The 21,381-nt window shown below is 35.6% G+C and overlaps 6 protein-coding genes across 9 annotated transcripts; 5 read left to right on the top strand and 1 right to left on the bottom strand.

The window, feature by feature from the left end:
* Positions 1-166: 166 nt before the first annotated feature.
* LOC108817746 (pentatricopeptide repeat-containing protein At5g16860) lies at positions 167-3,273 on the top strand. 2 transcript variants are annotated; one of them, XM_018590525.2, is made up of 3 exons: positions 167-2,725; positions 2,827-2,950; positions 3,039-3,273. In XM_018590525.2, exon 1 carries the CDS (start codon positions 180-182, stop codon positions 2,691-2,693), a length of 2,514 nt encoding a protein of 837 aa, XP_018446027.2. In that variant the 5' UTR covers positions 167-179; the 3' UTR covers positions 2,694-2,725; positions 2,827-2,950; positions 3,039-3,273. The 2 variants fall into 2 exon arrangements, with proteins under 2 accessions (XP_018446027.2, XP_018446026.2); XM_018590524.2 differs by having other exon boundaries at positions 2,820-2,950.
* Positions 3,274-3,336: 63 nt separating this feature from the next.
* On the bottom strand, positions 3,337-5,417 carry LOC108817749 (uncharacterized). Of its 2 annotated transcripts, none has more exons than XM_018590528.2 (8): positions 5,286-5,417; positions 4,923-5,126; positions 4,726-4,784; positions 4,574-4,633; positions 4,416-4,485; positions 4,122-4,191; positions 3,973-3,999; positions 3,337-3,621 (listed from the first exon to the last, which is right to left on the bottom strand). In XM_018590528.2, exons 2-8 carry the CDS (start codon positions 5,109-5,111, stop codon positions 3,572-3,574), a joined length of 525 nt encoding a protein of 174 aa, XP_018446030.1. In that variant the 5' UTR covers positions 5,112-5,126; positions 5,286-5,417; the 3' UTR covers positions 3,337-3,571. The 2 variants fall into 2 exon arrangements, with proteins under 2 accessions (XP_018446030.1, XP_018446031.1); XM_018590529.2 differs by having other exon boundaries at positions 5,223-5,322.
* LOC108817747 (TOM1-like protein 1) lies at positions 5,377-7,924 on the top strand. Of its 2 annotated transcripts, none has more exons than XM_056990354.1 (4): positions 5,377-5,535; positions 6,186-6,727; positions 6,942-7,205; positions 7,325-7,924. In XM_056990354.1, the coding sequence occupies exons 2-4, from the start codon at positions 6,206-6,208 to the stop codon at positions 7,763-7,765; spliced, it is 1,227 nt and encodes a 408-aa protein (XP_056846334.1). In that variant the 5' UTR covers positions 5,377-5,535; positions 6,186-6,205; the 3' UTR covers positions 7,766-7,924. The 2 variants fall into 2 exon arrangements, with proteins under 2 accessions (XP_056846334.1, XP_056846335.1); XM_056990355.1 differs by having other exon boundaries at positions 5,485-5,627.
* Positions 7,925-10,131: 2,207 nt separating this feature from the next.
* On the top strand, positions 10,132-11,162 carry LOC130497502 (TOM1-like protein 1). The gene has a single exon (XM_056990353.1). The coding sequence runs from the start codon at positions 10,702-10,704 to the stop codon at positions 10,987-10,989; it is 288 nt and encodes a 95-aa protein (XP_056846333.1). The 5' UTR covers positions 10,132-10,701; the 3' UTR covers positions 10,990-11,162.
* Positions 11,163-12,803: 1,641 nt separating this feature from the next.
* Positions 12,804-14,988, top strand: LOC108815134 (polyadenylate-binding protein 2-like). Its single transcript, XM_018587789.2, has 3 exons — positions 12,804-13,012; positions 13,121-13,345; positions 13,474-14,988. The coding sequence occupies exons 1-3, from the start codon at positions 12,827-12,829 to the stop codon at positions 14,935-14,937; spliced, it is 1,875 nt and encodes a 624-aa protein (XP_018443291.2). The 5' UTR covers positions 12,804-12,826; the 3' UTR covers positions 14,938-14,988.
* A 1,058-nt stretch (positions 14,989-16,046) lies between these two features.
* LOC108833903 (thionin-like) lies at positions 16,047-16,949 on the top strand. Its single transcript, XM_018607296.2, has 3 exons — positions 16,047-16,344; positions 16,452-16,529; positions 16,618-16,949. Exons 1-3 carry the CDS (start codon positions 16,119-16,121, stop codon positions 16,713-16,715), a joined length of 402 nt encoding a protein of 133 aa, XP_018462798.1. The 5' UTR covers positions 16,047-16,118; the 3' UTR covers positions 16,716-16,949.
* Positions 16,950-21,381: the final 4,432 nt, after the last annotated feature.

Below are 21,381 nucleotides of genomic sequence, written 5' to 3'. Positions count from 1 at the left end.
CCAGACCGAAAGAAATTCGGACAATTTGGGTATTAAATTTTAAACCGGGTAAAAGTTAAAAGTTTGGTTAAATTTAGCTGAACCGAACCGAGTATTAGTTTAAATTTTAAACGCAGAAATCACCCCGCCATATATATTTTATTTTTCCCCGTCAGTCACTCACCGATAGTAACTCTAGCATGATCCGCCACCACCTTAAACCCTCTCTCTTCTCCACAGCTCCGCCGGATATAACGCCGCCGTTCATTCACAAATGCAAGACCGTTTCTCAAGTCAAGCTCATCCACGGGAAACTCATCTCCCTCGCAATCCTAACCCTGAATCGCACTTCCCACCTCATCTCCACCTACATCTCCCTCGGTTCCTCATCCTCCGCCGTATCTCTCCTCCGTCGCTTCCCTCCTTCCGACGCCGGCGTCTACCACTGGAACTCTCTCATCCGCTTCTACGGCGACAGTGGCCGTTTCAGCGAGTCCCTCTCTCTGTTCCGCCTTATGCATTCTCTGTCATGGACGCCGGATAACTACACGTTCCCCTTCGTCTTCAAGGCTTGCGGCGAAACCTCCTCCGTTCGTTACGGAGCGTCGGCACACGCGCTTTCTCGGGTTACGGGGTTTAAGTCCAATGTCTTTGTTGGGAATGCGCTTGTGGCTATGTATACTCGCTGCGGTTGTTTGGGTGATGCACGGAAGGTGTTCGATGAAATGTCTGGAGTTTGGGATGTTGTCTCGTGGAACTCTATAATAGAAAGCTATGCTAAGTTAGGGAAGCCTAAAATGGCCGTTGAGATGTTTAGGCGGATGACGAACGAGTTTGAGTTCAGGCCTGATGATATCACTCTTGTGAATGTGATTCCTCCTTGTGCTTCTCTTGGTGCTGATTCGCTAGGGAAGCAGCTGCACGGGTTCGCGATCAGAAGCGAGATTATAGAGAATATGTTTGTGGGGAACTGCTTGGTGGATATGTATGCGAAGTGTGGGATGATGGATGAGGCGAACACGGTGTTCTCGAACATGAGGTTGAAAGATGTAGTGTCCTGGAATGTTATGGTTGCTGGGTATTCGGAGGTTGGAAGGTTCGATGATGTTGTTAGGTTGTTTGAGGAGATGCGGGAAGAAAAGATACAGATGGATGTTGTTACATGGAGTGCTGCTATATCAGGGTATGCTCAACGGGGACTTGGATATGAAGCATTGGGTGTGTTTAGGCAGATGTTGTGTTCCGGGGTGAAGCCTAACGAAGTCACGCTTATTTCGGTTCTTTCGGGTTGTGCGTCTGTTGGAGCATTGATGCATGGTAAAGAGATTCATTGTTATGCCATCAAACATCCCATAGACTTGTGTCGGAACTTACACGGTGATGATAATATGGTCGTTAATCAACTGATTGACATGTATGCTAAGTGCAAAGAAGTTGATACTGCGCGTGCTATGTTTGATTCTGTTTCCCCAGTAGACAGGGATGTTGTGACTTGGACCGTGATGATCGGTGGATACTCCCAGCACGGGGATGCAAATAAAGCTCTCAAGCTTTTCTCTGAGATGTTCGAGCAAGCAACAAGACCGAATGCTTTTACTATATCTTGTGCCCTTGTGGCATGTGCCAGTTTGGCTGCACTAAGAGTTGGCAAGCAGATTCACGCTTATGCATTGCGCAACCAGCAGAATGCAGTACCACTGTTCGTATCGAACTGCCTGATAGATATGTATGCAAAATGTGGAGACATCGGTAAAGGCCGGTTTGTATTTGACAGCATGACAGAGAGAAATGAAGTTACTTGGACATCTCTAATGACGGGTTATGGTATGCATGGTTATGGAGAAGAAGGTCTTGGAATCTTCGATGAGATGTGGAAAATGGGTTTTAAGCTTGATGGTGTTACATTACTTGTTGTACTGTATGCTTGCAGCCACTCAGGAATGGTCGATGAAGGCATGGAGTATTTCAATAGAATGGAAACTGATTTTGGGGTTACTCCTGGACCGGAGCATTATGCCTGCATGGTTGACCTGTTGGGTCGTGCTGGAAAGTTGGATGCAGCTTTGCGTCTCATTGAAGAGATGCCAATGGAGCCTCCTCCTGTGGTGTGGGTTGCTTTGCTCAGTTGCTGTAGAATCCATGGAAAAGTTGAACTCGGGGAGTATGCCGCTAAGAAAATAACAGAGTTAGCATCTGATAACGATGGATCATACACGTTGCTCTCAAATATATATGCAAGTACGGGGCGTTGGAAAGATGTGGCTAGGGTCAGATCTTTGATGAGGCATAAAGGAGTTCACAAAAGACCTGGTTGTAGTTGGGTGGAAGGCATTAAAGGAACCACTACGTTCTTTGTGGGTGATAAAACACATCCACGAGCTAACGAGATATACCAAGTTCTCTCAGATCATATGCAACGCATCAAGGACATGGGTTATGTTCCTGAGAAAGACTTTGCTCTGCATGATGTAGACGATGAAGAGAAGGGTGATCTACTTCTCGATCACAGTGAGAAATTAGCTCTTGCATACGGTATTCTAACAACTTCTCCAGGTGCAGCTATCAGGATTACTAAGAATTTAAGGGTATGTGGAGATTGCCATACTGCATTCACATACATCTCGAGAATCATTGATCATGAGATTATATTGAGGGACTCGAGTCGCTTCCATCATTTCAAAAACGGAATGTGTTCGTGCAAAGGTTACTGGTGATGATGCTCTCTCACTATGCATGACCTTAAGCGGTATGTTCATGGTTTATTGGAACAGTAATTATAGTTTCGATTCAGATCTTTCTGATGTGAGAGTAAAAAAAAATTGTTGCTACGTTTTTTGAAGTGTTTAGATCCTACTCAACTGGATGAACAAAAGTGACGCGGCAGCTTTATCTGCATCTGTTTCAAGCACACGTCGGCCATAACACTAAGCTGGCCGGATAGGTACACAGCCAGAAATCGTTAACCCAACAGGTTCTTATTTACTTCCTCTAGGTGTCTCCTTATACTTGCTTTCTTAGTGCTATTTCATGTTACCTGAAAAGGTCTCAACATCACACAGGTTGTGAACTAAGGATGCTGCAGACTTCATGAACGTTCCTGAAGGAACAAAGAAATGATAAATAGCATTGTGCTTACAGACATACCCCATGTAGATTGCATAACTTAAGCAAGTTTTGTTGATGAGTATAGTTTTGGCTTCTTGATTTTTGGTATAGAATGAGAATATAGAATCTCATTCCATGATATGTTGTACATTTGTTATTTTCAAATAAAGACTATCTCCTAGATTGGCATTTGAACGTACCATTTTCTCAATTTGCCAAAACAGACTCGACCTTGCTAACTCTAACACAAAAGAAAAGAAACAAGTATTTATACCACCATTGGTTAATCAATCTGATCCCAAAGACACAAGTTGTATATGTTCATGAAAAGTTGGGAAAATTGCTTAAAAATGGGATTTTTCGTCATCATCAGGAATGAGTTAACAGATTACATCTGAGAGAAGGTAGAGTTCACGTCTCTCCCTTCTTTTTGATCCATCTGAGAGATTGGATTGAAGAAGAGGTGTAACATAGAAATTTGAAGCTGTTAAAGAAGCTTCAGTCCACCTGTTACTTCATCAACAACTTGGACTGGTCCTGCAGAAGTAACATCTTTTCAGTGTTAGTTTGTTGTTGATGCTAAACGATAAACAATTTTTGCTAGAAGAATCTCTATTTCCCTATCACAGAACAGCGCAGATGGATTCAAATACACCACAAGAACTATACAGCCTCTTCTAACTGAGTCACCATTTGACTATTTGAGTTTGAGCTCTAGATTTCATTCAGGGTCACGGACAAGTACTAGGTGGTCTGAATAGTAACTAATGAACTAATACATTTGGTTATATAAGGCAAGTGTGATTTGCAACTCTCAAACTAATCTATTGTCCATCAGAGTCTTAAATCTTCAAAACACATGACTTGGATAAAGAAATAACAACTCACCAAGAATAGCCATAACTGTCCTTGAATCTGCAAAAGAACATAGAACTATATTAGAATCACATTTTCACAGAGAACGACCCTAAGATCGATTGACAAGAGATTCCGTGGTGGTGATTAACTAACAAACACAAAAGGACTATGAAACTCACTTGGAGCGATCTGAGTCCTTCCAGCATCGATGGTGATATGGGTAGGCAGTTTAAGGGATTTGGCTCTTTCCTGTCAATTTTTTTTTTGTAAACAGTCAAGACAAGATTTTAGGACAATAAGACAAAACTCTATGAACTCTCCAATTCCTTATGTGGCAGAACAAAGAGAAAAAAATAGGCATAGCTGTATAAGATTGATTTGGCAACAGCACCAAAGCTTTGAGTCCAATATAAATCTCAAATTACCCAATCAAACTTCTTCACAGTAACAAATCACAAACATAGTAAACACACCTGCAACTCTAGCATCTCATCCTCGCCCTCGATTTTCACAACAACCTTTGGCTGTGCACACTCCTCCCAACTGCAACAGCAACCAATAACTGTCAAATTCAATCCATTTTTAAAGTAACAAAATGGGGGCTTAGTAATAATGACTTGGGGAGAAATACCAGTCCAATGCTTTTGGAGCTCGACGAACAAGCTTTTTGTATAAACCCAAAGTTGCATGACTTGCAAAAAGAACAAAACCAGATATGAAGTATAAAAATGCTAAAAAAGGCTCTTAAAGAGAAACAGAGAGCGTGAAACTCTCCAGTGTCACCTGCATTGTGCAGCAATCTTGCCTTTACCCATTTTAAGATCATTCCTCACTACCAAAACCTTACGGAGAAGAAAACACACATTTAAAAAAAAAAAAAAAAGTCAATTCAACATATAATCGTGTTGTTCGTTTCTACTACAGTAAAGAGAGAGAGAGAGAGAGAGAGAGAGAGAGAGTGACAAATGTGAAGTTACTACCATTTTGAAATCATCGAGGATATCAGCGAGTTTCTCAATCTCGAGAGGACTCTTCGGAATCAGTTTGCTATCATCTCCATCAACAGCAGCCGCCACGACAGAAGGATGATGTTTGGAACGACGAGTGGTGCCAATGCAGAATCCAAGTGCAGCTCCAACGATTAGAGCACTCAACCACGTCAAATCCATCCTCAACCGAATATCCTACAAAATAAAACCAGATGCAAATATGATTACAACTGAGAGAATCCAAAGCTCGTTCTATGTAACAGCGATCAACTCGACGTAATCTAAAATCACCAGTAAGGGAACAATCAGGTTTTTCAATCGTCTAAAGAAAGAAGAGCGTCGAAGAACCTTTACCAGTTCCTGAGAGAGAGAGAGAACGGCGATGAAGATGGTTTTTTCTCTCTCTATATTAAAAAAAAATGATATTAGGAAAAATATATTTAAAAAAATAATGTTAGCGTAAAGAAGGGGATACAGTTATTCTCGCGACCAAACACTTTAAGAGAGAGAGAGAGAGAGAGAGAGAGAGAGAGAGAGACGCGTTCTTCTTCTACGTCTTCCTTCGAGAATTTGGCCGGCGTCAACGATATTGACTTGTCGTTAGGTTTGTTTTTCCTCTCTTCTAGTCTCCATTCTTGTGATCCTAGATCGTTTCATCATTTTCGGAGCTTCGCATCATTATTTAACAGAGCAAAGGTGATAAAAAATAAATAAAAGTTTAGATTTAGTTGCGATTTCGCAGTTTTTGGGGTACTGTTTCGTGTTGATCGCTCTAGTTATAGGGTTTTCTCAGATGCTGCCATGAGCTGCGTTTCCGTGTTTATGTCTTTCATGATCAGTGATGATTCCAAAAGTTTCGGTTTCTTCGAATTCTCTATTTGAATCGATTTTGCGGTTTCTCAGCAACAAGCCCTAATTAGATACTGTCATATTTTAGGAGATCTGAGAAGAATCATTTTTATACACACGCGTGTGCATCTCGTGCTTTTACGTAGACATAAGTAGCTACAAGCTTTCACTATTTTTGATCTTGTGCTTGTGTATTTGGTTATGGGGTGAATCTCCTCAGAACTCTTTTATCTGTTTTCAAACTGTTAATTCTAATGCACATTGGAGAGAGATGTGCAGATTCATGTTTTAAACTTTGTGCTCCTTTTGCACGAGTCAAACAAAAAATTAAGCAGATACTGTATCGCTTGTTACTTTTACTATGTCTTGGCCAATGAGTAAGCTGATGTGTACCATATTTTACAGGTTTTGAAGAGTCAGCAAAGATGAGTGACAATCTCATGGACAAAGTCACCGCATTCGGCGAGCGTCTCAAGATCGGAGGTTCTGAAGTGAGCAACAAGATCACCGCTGGCATGACCTCGATGAGCTTCAAAGTCAAGGAGCTTTTCCAAGGTCCGAACCCGACCGATAAAATAGTCGAGGATGCTACTTCTGAGAATCTAGAGGAGCCTGACTGGGATATGAACTTGGAGATATGCGACATGATTAATCAGGAGGCTATTAACAGCGTTGATCTGATCCGTGGGATAAAGAAGAGGATAATGATGATGAAGCAGCCGAGGATTCAGTACCTTGCCTTGGTTTTGCTTGAGACTTGTGTTAAGAACTGCGAGAAGGCCTTCTCGGAGGTGGCAGCTGAGAGAGTCCTTGATGAAATGGTTAAGCTTGTTGATGATCCACAGACGGTTGTGAACAATCGAAACAAGGCTTTGATGCTGATTGAAGCTTGGGGAGAATCGACTAGTGAACTCCGTTACCTACCAGTTTTCGAAGAAACTTACAAGGTAAACTATGACCAGTAAACTCCATTTACACTTCTTAATTGAGTTTAAGTGTATTACGACTTTATTGGCTTTGCTTATCTAGTAAGCATATGACATGTTTGCCTTTAGAAAATTCAGGTCAAGCGAATGTATTACAGATCATGACTATTGTTTCTGACTAATTTGGCTTTGATAGATTTAATCAAGTCTTGGTGTTTTTGTCTTTATGTCATAGAGCTTAAAAGCGAGAGGTATCCGTTTCCCTGGACGAGACAACGAGAGCTTGGCACCTATTTTCACACCTGCTCGGTCAGCTCCAGCACCAGAATTGAATGCTGATCCTCCTCAGCATGCGCGTGAGCCTGAACATGTTCAGTACAATCCTCCTGTAAGAAGCTTTACCGCTGAGGACACAAAGGAAGCTTTCGATATAGCAAGAAACAGCATTGAACTTCTTTCCACGGTTCTGTCCTCTTCGCCTCAACAAGATGCTTTACAGGTAAATCGACTTGTAAAATTAGTAGGCATCATTTCCTGACACTTTAATGTAGACAATGGACAACATGGTACGTTCAAATTGCTCATTGACCGAGTTATTTAATCTCTCTGGTTTTGCAGGATGACTTAACCAGGACACTTGTACAACAGTGCCGTCAGTCTCAAACCACTGTCCAAAGAATCATCGAGACAGCAGGTGAAGACGAAGCCCTTCTGTTTGAAGCCTTGAATGTGAACGACGAGCTCGTGAAAACACTGTCCAAGTACGAGGAGATGAACAAGCCCTCAGCACCGCTAACCACACCAGAACCAGCCATGATTCCTGTTGCTGAAGAGCCTGATGACTCTTCAGATCATGGGAAAGAAGAATCTCTGATTAGAAAACCATCGATTGCACGAGGTGGGGTCCATGGAGGTGGTGGGAGTGGGGATGACATGATGGATGATCTTGATGAGATGATATTTGGCAAGAAAAGCGGCGGTGATGGTGATTCTTCTTCAACTGATGACCCGAAGAAGCAGCAGTCTTCGTCTAAAAGCGATGATCTCATTCGATTCTGAGATGGTTTCTTTCCTGCGAAAACAAAACTCTTTTTTTTAATGAATTTATGAAGTTTAATTGGTGATTCGAAACGGTTTCAGTGTAAGTAAGTTGTATTTAAGGATCTCTCTGGACTTATGTGGTAGGTTTTATAATGGAGGAGATGTTTATGACACAAAGATTTCAAGTTTATCTTTGAGATAAGACCAACGCATGCTGACGTGACCAAGAGATGGTTTGTGTTGTTATCAGTTTTACGGATAACATGGATACTAGGTAGTAACCCGCGCCTTGCGCGGGATGAGATGGTTAGATCAGCAATTTTTCGAAAATATTAGAAAGTATATAAATATAGTTTGGAATTTGGATTTTGTGTGTTTTTTTTTGTGTTTAATTTTGGTGGTGCTGATTTTACGGTATAGACGTCACTGAGATAGAAACATATATAAATCATTTACTTGAGTAACATGTAAAATTTTACTGGAACATAAGAGTAAACACAAAACATGTTACCTGGCAACTGCGAAAGCATGTAATCATTTATTTTATCAACTTCATCATTTGTGGGAGTGAGAATGGCTCGATGTCTATACAAATCCTTAACTGTTGAGGTTTGAAAAGCTTGTCCATAAACCTCTTTTTCCATAGTCTCAATAGTTTATACATATCACCGGTGTGATTTATCTTACTCTGATTCATTTGCAAGAACTTGCATATAAATATATAATTATTATTATACAATTTGATTTTCATATGCATGATTTTTGTATAATAACATACCTTCCTCGTAGGTCATTGACTTCAAACATGTAAGGATTCCACAGAACTTGGCTGTATTCTTTGAACCATGTAAGAAGAACTGATTTTGTGTATAATATCTAATTCGAGTAAGATAAATATTATTAATATCTAATCAAATTATATGTACGTAAATATTTGTGTAATCACACTTTTTGCATAGGTTTTATGTATAAATATTATTAATATATAATCAAATTATTATGTATGTAAATTTTTGTGTAATCAAACTTGTTCTATATTTCTTTCTTTGCATCTTACTCTCGAACTCATTTTGTTTATCTCTCTATGGCTCTCTCTCTATGTCTCTCTCTCTCTCTCTCTCTCTCTCTCTCTCTCTCTCTCTCTCTCTCTCTCTCTCTCTCTCTCTCTCTCTCTCTCTCTCTCTCTCTCTCTCTCCTCTCTCGGTATCCCCCTCATCGTAAACCCTTTTTTTTAGAAATATAAAAATGTAAACATTCTTTTAATTCATCGATTATCTTTTAACTACCACAATTTTGTTTTATATAGGAGTGTTTCCTAGTTTAATATTTTATCATGAATTTTTCTTGGGTGAATTACCAACTAATCATAGTTTGTCAATTAATGTACAGTTTTATACTTGCCAAAGATCACGATTCGTTATCTATCAAATTTAAGAAAAAAAAGACAACAATAATGTGGAAGAAGAGAGTTGATAGATTACAAATAACCGAAAGTGAATAGACAAAATTGTTAGTAACCTAACTCGTGATGATTTACTAATCTAAATCGATAAAAAAAATTACTAACCGAATTTTGAAGAGACGAAAATGTTTTATAAGAGAGTTTAAAAATTGTAATGAGAAAGGTTGGGTGAAATGAGATGCGTTTTGGTCTTAATTATTTATAATGGAAAGGGAAGACTTCCAAGGGTTGTGTCTTTTCACAATACTAAATCGGTTGAAATCGTTTTCAAATAACTGTTATGGCAACTAAATCGGTTGAAATACTTTTCTAAATTAAAGGTTATACGTAAAAGGGAATTGTTACCATTTTTTACTATAGAAATGAAATCTGCAATCATTGTATGTGTTAAATTTGTGGAAACTTACCAAATTATTTTCCTCTCAAATATTTTAATTTCATTACGACTTCAATAACAATTTTTTACTAATCAAATATTAATAGTTAACATGATTTAATTTTTTAACATGATTTCAATAACTAAAAATGAAAGTTTAACGAAAAGATATTACAATCAAAACATTGTTACAGTTAACATGCAAAATAGGTCTCGACACGTCAGTTTCAATTTGTATATATATCAACCAATTGACTCCAACCAAATCTAATTAAAATAAAAGAGGAGCGGAAGCTTTCCATTGATCAGATCCATAAAGAAATAGATATCTCGATTACAAAGACTCGATATAAACAAAAGAACAATTGATTACATTTGAAAAAATGCAAGGATCAAACAAAGAAGTTGATGGGAGCTTTTCACCTTTACAAAAGGCTGTCAAATATTGTATTGTCATTTAGAAGTCTTGTTCATCGACTTAAAGAAACTACATGCATAATTTTATTCATTTAAATGGTCAGGTACTTTGTATATTTAGGATTGATTGTTATGTTTGGTTATTTTAAGTTCATATAAATATGTAAAATAAGGATTCATAAGATATAATAATATAAATCCAGTAACGGATATCACATAAGCATAATGATATAACCTAGTAAGGAAAATAATCTTATTAAGTATTATAAAAGCCAACGATAATCCAACTTATAATTTGTTAAGTAAGAATGTGCGAAAAAAACATTATTATTTAATAAAAAGCCACTATAAAATATAAAAATGCATCTTAAAACACCGGTTCTCTTTTTTAATGCTTCTCTTTCTTGATCCAAAACGAATAATAATGTAAATGGCTTTTTACCGAGGTACGTTCATCATTTCCTGACACTTTAATGTAGACAATGGACAACATGGTACGTTCAAATTGCTCATTGACCGAGTTATTTAATCTCTCTGGTTTTGCAGGATGACTTAACCAGGACACTTGTACAACAGTGCCGTCAGTCTCAAACCACTGTCCAAAGAATCATCGAGACAGCAGGTGAAGACGAAGCCCTTCTGTTTGAAGCCTTGAATGTGAACGACGAGCTCGTGAAAACACTGTCCAAGTACGAGGAGATGAACAAGCCCTCAGCACCGCTAACCACACCAGAACCAGCCATGATTCCTGTTGCTGAAGAGCCTGATGACTCTTCAGATCATGGGAAAGAAGAATCTCTGATTAGAAAACCATCGATTGCACGAGGTGGGGTCCATGGAGGTGGTGGGAGTGGGGATGACATGATGGATGATCTTGATGAGATGATATTTGGCAAGAAAAGCGGCGGTGATGGTGATTCTTCTTCAACTGATGACCCGAAGAAGCAGCAGTCTTCGTCTAAAAGCGATGATCTCATTCGATTCTGAGATGGTTTCTTTCCTGCGAAAACAAAACTCTTTTTTTAATGAATTTATGAAGTTTAATTGGTGATTCGAAACGGTTTCAGTGTAAGTAAGTTGTGTTTAAGGATCTCTCTGGACTTATGTGGTAGGTTTTATAATGGAGGAGATGTTTATGACACAAAGATTTCAAGTTTATCTTTGAGATAAGACCAACGTTTTCATATCCGGGTCCATGCTGACGTGACCAAGAGATGGTTTGTGTTGTTATCAGTTTTACGGATAACATGGATATATTCATTTTACTATATACAGTATATGTATTTGAAATTTTTTAAAGAAATCATATATAGGTGAGAACACATTACGTGTGTGTTTTGACTAAAATTGGTATTAGAAATGAGAATTACTCTGTGTTAGTTACATCCACCCTCTCTTAAACATGAAAAGAAGTAGTAACATGTTTTTGACCAAAGCTAGAAGAACAGCTTGAAATACCCGTCACGACTGCGTATTTGCTCATTTTATTTTCGCTTGGTGACCATGCGGAATGGCGAGTGCAATCTCTTTTTGAGTCCCGAAAGTAACGTCTGCCTGACCTTATTAATCTCCACCTCTAATTAATATCATTAAAAGACTATTATATGATAATCTCGTAATAAACCAACTATTGTTTTGGAGGCCGTAGCTTCACAGGACCTCTGGATATGGCACGCGTTTTTTGGAGCCCCAGGTACTATGAACGATCTTAATATTCTTGATCGATCACCTGTTTTTGATGACATTATTTACGGAATAGCGCCAGAAGTAAATTATTATGTCAACGGAAACGAGTACAATATGGCTTATTATCTCACGGATGGAATTTATCCGAAGTGGGCGACTTTTATTCAATCTATCAAACTACCACAAGGTGAGAAAAATTCATTATTTGCTAAAAAACAAGAAGCTGTGCGGAAAGATGTCGAGCGTGCCTTCGGAATCCTCCAATCTAGATTTGCTGTTGTCAAAAATCCATCTAAGTTATGGGATAAAGAAAAAATGGGGAATATTATGCGAGCATGTATCATACTGCATAATATGATTGTCGAAGATGAGCGATCGACATACACTAACTATGACGAAAATGAATTTCAAGAAAGAGAAGATGAAGATACATTTACCGTCAAAAGAGCTCCAAATCTCGGCAGCGGCAATACAATGGATCGTCGGAGGAGCATTCTGGATAGACAAATTCATCGACAATTAAAATATGATTTGATTGAAAATTTATGGAATAAATTCAGACATCTTCAAGAATAATAACTTATTATTAAGTTTTTATGAATTGAATAAATTGTGTGCTTGTTTTTATTTATGATGTTTGTAATTTTTTTTTTTATGTTTGTAATTTTTTATTTTCAACGTTGTAATTTTTTTTTTTTAGTTTGTACTTTTTATGTTTTTAATTCTAATGTGGCTTGTTTAATTATAAACTTATCTTTATATTTCTCATTACATTTTTACAATAAACAAAAACATCAAAATATTTTAAATTAACCTTAAGAACTTTATAAAAGTCCCACCAATAAACCAAACTTTTCTAATTGTCCTTCCATTTGTCCTTAACAGTATTAATACTCATTTTATAATATGAGGGACTCAAATTTTGTCCTACTGATAAAGATGGTCTAATGGTAAGTAAAGTTTTCGTATCTTTGAATATCATAGTTCTTGCACCTTGTCCGAAAAACCTCAACGACCTATCTGTATATAGCTGCGGCGGCGTTCCACCTTTGTCTTCTCTGTCTCTCTCCGCGTCTTAAATTATTTTTTTTAATTTTTTCTCTACTTCAGTATTAAAAAAAAGTCGCCGCTATTCTCCATGGCGAGTTCTGGTAGAGCTATTTTATTGGGTAAGCGAAAGCCGGAAGATGAACCATTTCTGAGGAAACATAAAGACAAGGAAACAACAACGGAAGGATTTGCCGATAGTCTCCAGCAGAACCAAGTAAGGGTGAAGTTTTTGGAGAAAAAGAAGTCTGATGAGACTAATTTAGTCGTAGCCAAGGTATATATAACTTTTGTGGGAAAACTATAAATATCTTGTTCTGCACGTTTTGTGTTAGAATTAAGCATCTTGTTCTTATTATGGCTACCATGCACTCTCATCTAACAGGAGACAGTGGTTGGACTTGATGAAACCGACAGCGATTTCGCTGAGGGATTCCTCCTACTAAGAAAAAGGAGGACAGTCTACGTAGCAAATCTCTCTCACCAAACTGAAATATCAGATATCATCAATTTCTTTGAAGGTGTTGTTCATGTTCGACTTATATTACACCACAAGAAGGGCAAGCATGTGGGATTTGTTGAGTTTGCTTCTGTTGTGGAGGCAAGGAAGGTGAGTGCTAGTTTTTTTTTAGCAATGGATTAGAAATAGTATTTACTAGATTTTGAAAAATTGTTACAAACTTTTTAAATCTGAAAATGCTATTTTTTCTGATTTAATCTTTTCCATACTGCATGTAGGCTGTGAAAAAGAAGAACGGTAAAGTTTTGCACAATAGCAAGATTACTGTTTATGAAACTCCCGGTTTTGTTGAGGAAGCTACCGAAGCCGAACCCAATAAAAAGACTCTCTTTGTTGCCCATTTCTCTCGCCAAACAACTGAGATAGTATCAGACATCATCGATTTCTTCAAAGACGTTGGAGAAGTTGTCCGTGTTCGACTTGTGTTAGACAGCCAGGGTGGCCTTGTGGGATGTGGCTTTGTTGAGTTTGCTTCCGCCGACGAAGCAAACAAAGCGCTGCAAAAGAAGAACGGTGAATATTTGCATGATGACGAGATATATCTTGATATGGCTGACAGGGAAGCTACATACCTTCCGCCACCAAGGTATTGCATAGATCACAAGGTTTGGTACCAAGAAGAAGACTACCTTCAACTAGAAAGCCCACTCGGCTGTTACGTTGAGGAAGTTCTTCTTATTGCCAATCTCTCTCCCCAAACAACTGAGATATCGCATATCGTCCGTTTCTTCGAAGATGCTGGAACATTTGTTACTAGTGTTCGACTCATCGTGAACCCCGAGGGTAAGCATGTTGGCTTTGGCTTTGTCGAGTTCGCCTCTGCGTACTACGCAGAGAAGGCGTTTGAAGAGAAGAACGGTGAGTATCTGCACGATCATAAGATTTTGTTGATGAGAGGATCTGATAAAACTCCCGGTTTTGTCGAGGCGGTAAAAAGTAAGACGCTCTTTGTTGACAACCTCTCTAGCCAAACTGAGATATCACATATAATCAGTTTCCTCAAAGGTGTTGGAGAAGTTGTTCATGTCCGACTCTTTGTAGACCGTCAGAGTCACCTTTTGGGCTATGGCTTTGTCGAGTTTGCTTCGGCTACCGAAGCAAAGAAGGCGCTGGAAAAGAATAACGGTGAATATTTGGATAATAACGAGATTATTGTTCTTGATGTGGCTGAAAAAGGAGCTGAATACCTTGTGGGACAATCCATGTACTGCATAGATCACAAGGTTTGGTACGGAGAAGAAGATGATGTAAAAGGACTTGATGATGAAACTCCCGATTTTTCTGAGGAAGTTACCGTGCGAGACAAGACTGTCTTTGTTGACAATATCCCTAACCACGTTAGAATGGCGAGTCTCATCAGAAACGTCAGATTTGCTGGAGAAGTTGTTCGTGTTCGACTTGTTGTAGACCAATGGGGTGAGCGTGTTGGTTGTTGCTTCGTGGAGTTGCCTAGTGCCGAGGCAGCGAAGAAGGCGGTGGAAAAGAAGGAATCTAGTGGACGTTTTCTTAACGTGGCTGAGATAGTAGATCCATACCCTTTCCGACTTACCAAGTACAACGACCTTGCCGAGAAGTTGTGGTACGAAGACAACCTTCTGAGGAAACACCTTCCAAGAGGAATCGTTCCCAACAACAAACCGAATCCGTGGGAACAGTTCAGTGGTAAGAGGACGACCTTCTGAGGCGATGAAATAAGCTGAAGAAGCTCTTGGATGCAATGCACTTTAAGCTACAACTTCTTTCTTATTAATGCAAGAATTCTTGTATGATGATTCGCTTTCGCTCAATGCAATGATTTTGATTTATTTTGATATTTTAGCAGGTTTTAGAAATTTCAAGAATTTGGTTTAGTAAACATCATTTTATATTATCAATTATAAAACTATAAAATCTGAAGAATATATCAAAAGCACAAGAATGTAAAAACAAACTCAACTTTACATTTTATATTAATCGAAGAAAATATTTTCTTTGATATATGTATAATTATATTTGTAAAATACTTTCCATAATAAATTAATAAACACCCAAACAAACCAATCATGTTGACAAACAAAATATTAAATACGTAATTAATAAGATAAAAGAGAAAGCATTTTTCTCAAAAAAAGAAATTAAAATTCATAAGATAAAAGTAATTCATATCTATTATTATTTTCATTTGTAAACGCTATAATAGAGAAAATAAGACTGAGAGCGAGGTGTATGGCATAGGCGCCATTCATTTTTTAGTTATAAGTTGCCTGGTACACAACAACAAGAAACACGTGAAGGGAAGCACTTCTCTAGAAAACAACAAAATAATAACGACACTCTAATTCAACTAAGATCTTCCCTTTCTGAAGATCGTGGTCTCGTTTTTGCTATCCAACAGATTGCTGAGAAAGCAAAAGGGCCTGTGGTATTGACTGCCAATGTTAGTATTCGTCCAAGGATTATGGTTTCCATTGATTAACATTACAGCTACCTTGTCTCAGAAGTCTTATAAGTAATATGCAAAACATAATCGTAATGTTAGCCATCCCAAAAAAAGAAACTTAATAGCATCTCAAACATATAGTAGCAGATTGTGTATCATCAACGCACGCAGGGTCCCCCATAATTAAGTTAAAAGCAAAAAAAAAAAAACACGTTTTGGACCCTTGCCTCATCTGTTCTGATCTATTACGTGGATCGTACACGTATTATTTTCAGTCAATTTATTAGGTTCAGAGCATGCATGTCATTAATAAATGTATGAAAGGATGATTGTGGTGGTAAGCTGTAGAACAACTAGTATTTAAACGAGTCTGGTTTCACGGCCATTTCATCAATACAAGTTTAAGTGTTCTCTCTACGTACTAAACAAGTAATCAATCTAAAGATGGAAGGCAAAAATGTGATTCTAAGTGTGCTCATAATGAGTCTTGTCATGGCGCAGAATCAAGTCGAGGCAAAGAGTTGTTGCCCGAACACCACTGCCAGAAACACGTATAATGTTTGCCGTCTTCCTGGAACCCCTAGGCCAATTTGTGCATCAATCAGTGGATGCAAAATTGTTTCTGGGACATGTCCTCCGGGATATACAAATGAAATTCTCGAAAACTCTGGTACTTTAATTTATTTTTCTCGTGGTGGTTTTACTAGGTTATATCTTTTACAAATTGGATCAAGAGATTTTGATGCAAGTTACATAGATTTTTTTTTTTGACTCAAGGTGATGCTGTCAGTGAATACTGCAAGTTGGGGTGTGCATTCTCTGTGTGCGGTGCCCTAAGCACTCTCCAAAACTCCGGTAAAGCAAAAGTTCATTATTATTACAATTATTAGACTGATTGAATAAGAGAATAATCCATTAATTCTAATATTGTTCGGTGAATTAGATGCAAGTGAAATTGTGAATAGAGCGGTTGCACAGTGCACCAACGCATGTTCTAATATCTGCACCAAGCGCTCGGTTAATGCAGTTGAACCTGCCTAAAACAAGCACATTCACGATCTATGTACTGTATGTGTTGTTGTTCTTCCTGTTTTCAATAATTGTCGTGTATATCCACGATCTATGTATTGTTGTTCGTCCTGTTTTCAATAATTGTCGTGTATGTGACAAAATGCTAGACTCTGTTTTCTGTTTTATGTGTTGTAGAAGGTCACCGATCCCTAGATTGTTATCCCTTCTACTTGCTATATCCAAATAAAGAATAATGTTCCCTTTCTCGACTATTATCAAAACAGACTCTTGCTTTAACGTAATTTTCTGATACGGTGATTCCGTACGGTAGATCAATGTTCAAGTAAACAAAAGATCTATAAAGCCACTAGGTAGATATTGATGAGTAAAACAATCTCAAACGTATGAATCAACACACAATAATAGCATAAGGCTCTTCCATGTCAATAAATGAAGAAACTATAAAAACCAATCAAGTCATTTTATTTGTACACATGATAATATACATCAGCTTAATCTTCTTTCTAAATGTTTTTAGGGTTTGGTCGATATCTTCTTCTCTGTGTGTTTCTCAGAATCTGAGTTTTGCTTTTTTTTGGTTGGATCATCATATGAGTGCCGCTTCATCTTCCCCTCCTTCAGACTCTCCAAGCAAAGAGACTTTGGTGAATCAACAAACGATTTAGCAATATGTGTTTAGTGAAACTACCTATGAAGTCACGTACATGACAAAATATGTTGAGTTTCTTGAAAGAAACACGCATTTAGAATCCAGGAGTTCAAGCTTTATGGCACAAAATCTTACAGTTGAAATATTCTTATTCTTCCTCACAATCCCTGATTCCTTGTAATGGATTTAACTCTTGATCGTGTGTTACTATTTGCATATAAAAATGTAAAATTCAAAAGTTCAAGCTGTGTGCCACATACACTCATCAAAAACAGTGACACTAATGAGTTGATAGATTTTAAAGAAGGTTGGGATGATGATGGCTACATCAAGCAAAATTTGACTTAATAACATTATTTTATATTAACAATTATAAACCTATAAAATTTCAAGAATAAATCAAAAGCACAAGAATGTTAAAGCAAACTCAACTTTACATTTTATATTAATTAAAGTAAATAAAATTATTGATATATGTATAATTATATTGTGAAATACTTCTCATGATAACTGAATAAACATCCAAACAAGCCAACTACGTTGACAAACCAAACATTAATATGTAATCTATAAGATAAGAGCATTTCCTATATATTGTTATTTTCATTTCTAAATATCATAATAGAAAAAATAAGCTTTAATTAATCTATATTTTTACTTTAAAATAGTGATTGTTATTTTCCTATAAAATTGTATTCCTGTATTAAATCGTAATTTGTTATTTTCAAATGGTCTTTTAACTTTTAAACTTTGATAGTTATAATAAGACAAATTATTTTAGAAAATATAGTTTTTGTAAAAGATAATTCTGTTCCCAAAATAATAGTTAGAAAAATAAAAACAAATAAATATTTATTTTTTCATCTTAAATAACAGATAAATGTTATTATTTCAACTGAATAATAAGATTTAAAATGAAAATACCACGAAAAAATCACATTAACAAACAAATATAAGAAAAATCGTTAGAAATATCATAAATTAAAAGTATCACTAGATTCTGACCCGCCCTTTAGAGGGCGGGTATGTTTTTTCTTTTAGTTTAATTTTTATATTTGTGTTTCTTCCTGATTATATTTGTACTTTTCTTTATAATCATATTTGTGTGTAAATGTTAATAAAATATATTTTATTAAATAGTAGAAATTAAAAAATTGATCCGGTATACGTTCGATTAGGGCTGGGTTGCCGGTCGAACCCGCCAACCTGCGGATTTCAATTTTGTTTTGGTCAAAAAATATGATTCGTACAACCCGCAAACAAATAATTTATACCGGCATCCGCCCCGTTTAATTTTGCGGTTATCTGCGGGTTATAAATTTTTTAAAAATAATTATTTAATTTAATTATTATAAAAAATAAAAATATATTTATAATAAAAATTATATATTCTTTATTTTTTTTTAAATTACCATATATTTTAAAAGTGTTTACTTTTCTTTTTACTTTTTTTTTAAATACTTTTCGGGTCGGTGGGTACCCGCAATCCAATATCTACCAACCCGCACCCATCCTGAATAAAATATTCATAACCCGCATCTACAAATTTATTTTTTCAAATATTTGAACCAAATTTATGGTCCGCCCTTAAAAACGCAAAATTATTTTTTTTGTCGACAAATTTATTAACCCGTCTATTTGTTCACTAATATGTTTAGTCATGAGCATCAGTTTTTGATTCGATCCCAATTTCTTTTTTTTATTTTTGGTTTCGGTTCGGTTGTGATTTTTGATTTTTTGGTTCAAGAGATATATATATATATATATATATATATATAAATCGTTCAATTATTTATGAATTTAGGTTTAATTTTAATTCGATTATTATGTTTCCGGTTAGATCTGGATAATAATGTTAGAACCTAATAAAATTTTGAGTTTAGTTTGGTTTTGCCGTTTGGTGTGGATTCTGTTTTTTGGATAATTTTGAATAATTCAGTTAAAAATGACATTTTTGAATTTTTAAGAATAAAAATTAACTATTTTAAAATATTTGGATAAAAATATCTTGATAATTTGGTTCTGTTAGGAAATTAGGATAATTTGTATCTTACATAATCACACTTCTTTTTCACAGTAATATTTTTATCTTTTATAAACCTATTTATACTGAAATTTATTTTAATAATTAAACTAAATTACATTAAAAAAATTCTAACATTATATAATAACTTCAACGCATCTATATATAAAATGTGTAGGTTGTGGCTGTTTATATATTAGATGTTGGTTTCAAATTGATAAACATAGTCAATTTAATTTAAGTATCTAAAATAATTTTCTTTCTTGACTTTAAAAATATTAAATATTTATATATATGGTTTACGGTTTTAAGAGAGAGAGATATTTATGGAGATTCATTCATTTAAAATATTGCATTCGTTTGATTATGTTTTATAAAAATAGGTTAGTTATGTTGTTCCATAATTTTAGGCTAGGGTGTAAATTTAATAATAACTAAATTAGATACTCCCTCTGTTTTTTAAAGATATATATTTTAAACTTTTCACATATATTAAGAAATCACATTAAAAATGTATTGATTTTTGTGAATAACAATTTTCCATAATCTTTAACCAATAAAAATCCAATAAACACAATTAATTTTCTTGAAGTTAACAGATTTTCATTAAATAATACATTGAAAAAGTAAAAAATGTATCTTTTTAAAACAAATTTTTTTCCTAGAACATGGATCTTTAAAAAACAGAGGGAGTATAAGTAAAAATAATAGAAAAAGTAATTAAATGTAATGGTCCAACATACTCCCTCCGTTTCATATTATATGTCGTTCTAAGTCTTTGCACACAGATTAAGAAAATATTTAAGTTTACATATTTCCGAAATAAAAATACTATTACCAATACACATCAACCAATATAAAAATAGAATAGAGAATATTTTCAATAAATTTTGCATTGAAAACCGAAAACGACACTTATTTTGAAACAAAAATTTTGCTCTAGAACGACATATAATTTGAAACGGAGGGAGTATACTATTTAAAAGTAATTAGGTAATGACTAATATTGACTTTCCCAATAAATATGTAGCGACTCATATCGTAAAGTGTTCCAGCTATATTAATTTTTTAAAATATATAAATTTTAATGATTGAGGAGATCTTTATATATTTTATTTAATGAATTTTTAAATAAATATTAAGAAATTTCAGAATTAACTTCCATGTTCTCAACATTATTAGATTTGAAAATATATAGATTTGATTGTAAGATTTTTAGATAAATAGTAAGTAAATAATGAAAATATGGAGGTATAATCCTAACATTGTTAGATTTCGAAAATATAGATTTCAAAATATATAGATTTTTGTATACTGGAGTATTATATTTGGTAACTAAATATTAGTTATGACATAAGTATAGAAGAAAAAATATTATGAAATGATAAGTAATGTATCATTTTATTTGATGGTAAATATTTGCTTTTGAAATCAATATTATAAACATCATGCACTTTAAACATTTCTTTTGGGGTTTATTCACTCAACAATATTTTTTTGAAAAAATGGTTTAATATGTTTGACAGTATTACCTGAAAAATGGTTCACTATGTTTGACAAAATTACCAGCTTCTGAAAGAGAATCTTGACTCTTGTTAACTCTTGTAAGAGAGCTTAAAGAGAGTTGTGATGTAGATTACACAATGACACCTATTGATGTAACCACCGCAGAAGTCATTAATGCTAGTTGCCACTTGCCACACCGCTGTGAAACCCACAATGAATCCTATTACAAAAGTCTCCATGTAATGACTGAATCCGAGATTCAAGATCAGATCAGATGAGGAAGAATAATTAAAAGAATTAGAGTTTTTTGCTTATTTTATCGCTAATGATGTATTGAACCATAATTTTATAGGTGTTAATGATAGAGATAAAATCGAATAATGACATATTGATCCATAACTTTGTCGCTGTTATCATCAACTTCGTTATTTATCACTTTTAACCACATCAAACACACAAAAAATTTCTGCAACACAAGTTAGAATAATCATTGCTTA

This window comes from Raphanus sativus, chromosome 7, assembly GCF_000801105.2.
Source record: "Raphanus sativus cultivar WK10039 chromosome 7, ASM80110v3, whole genome shotgun sequence".
Classification (NCBI taxonomy): Eukaryota; Viridiplantae; Streptophyta; class Magnoliopsida; order Brassicales; family Brassicaceae; genus Raphanus; species Raphanus sativus.
This window is presented reverse-complemented; position numbering and strand designations above follow the sequence as displayed.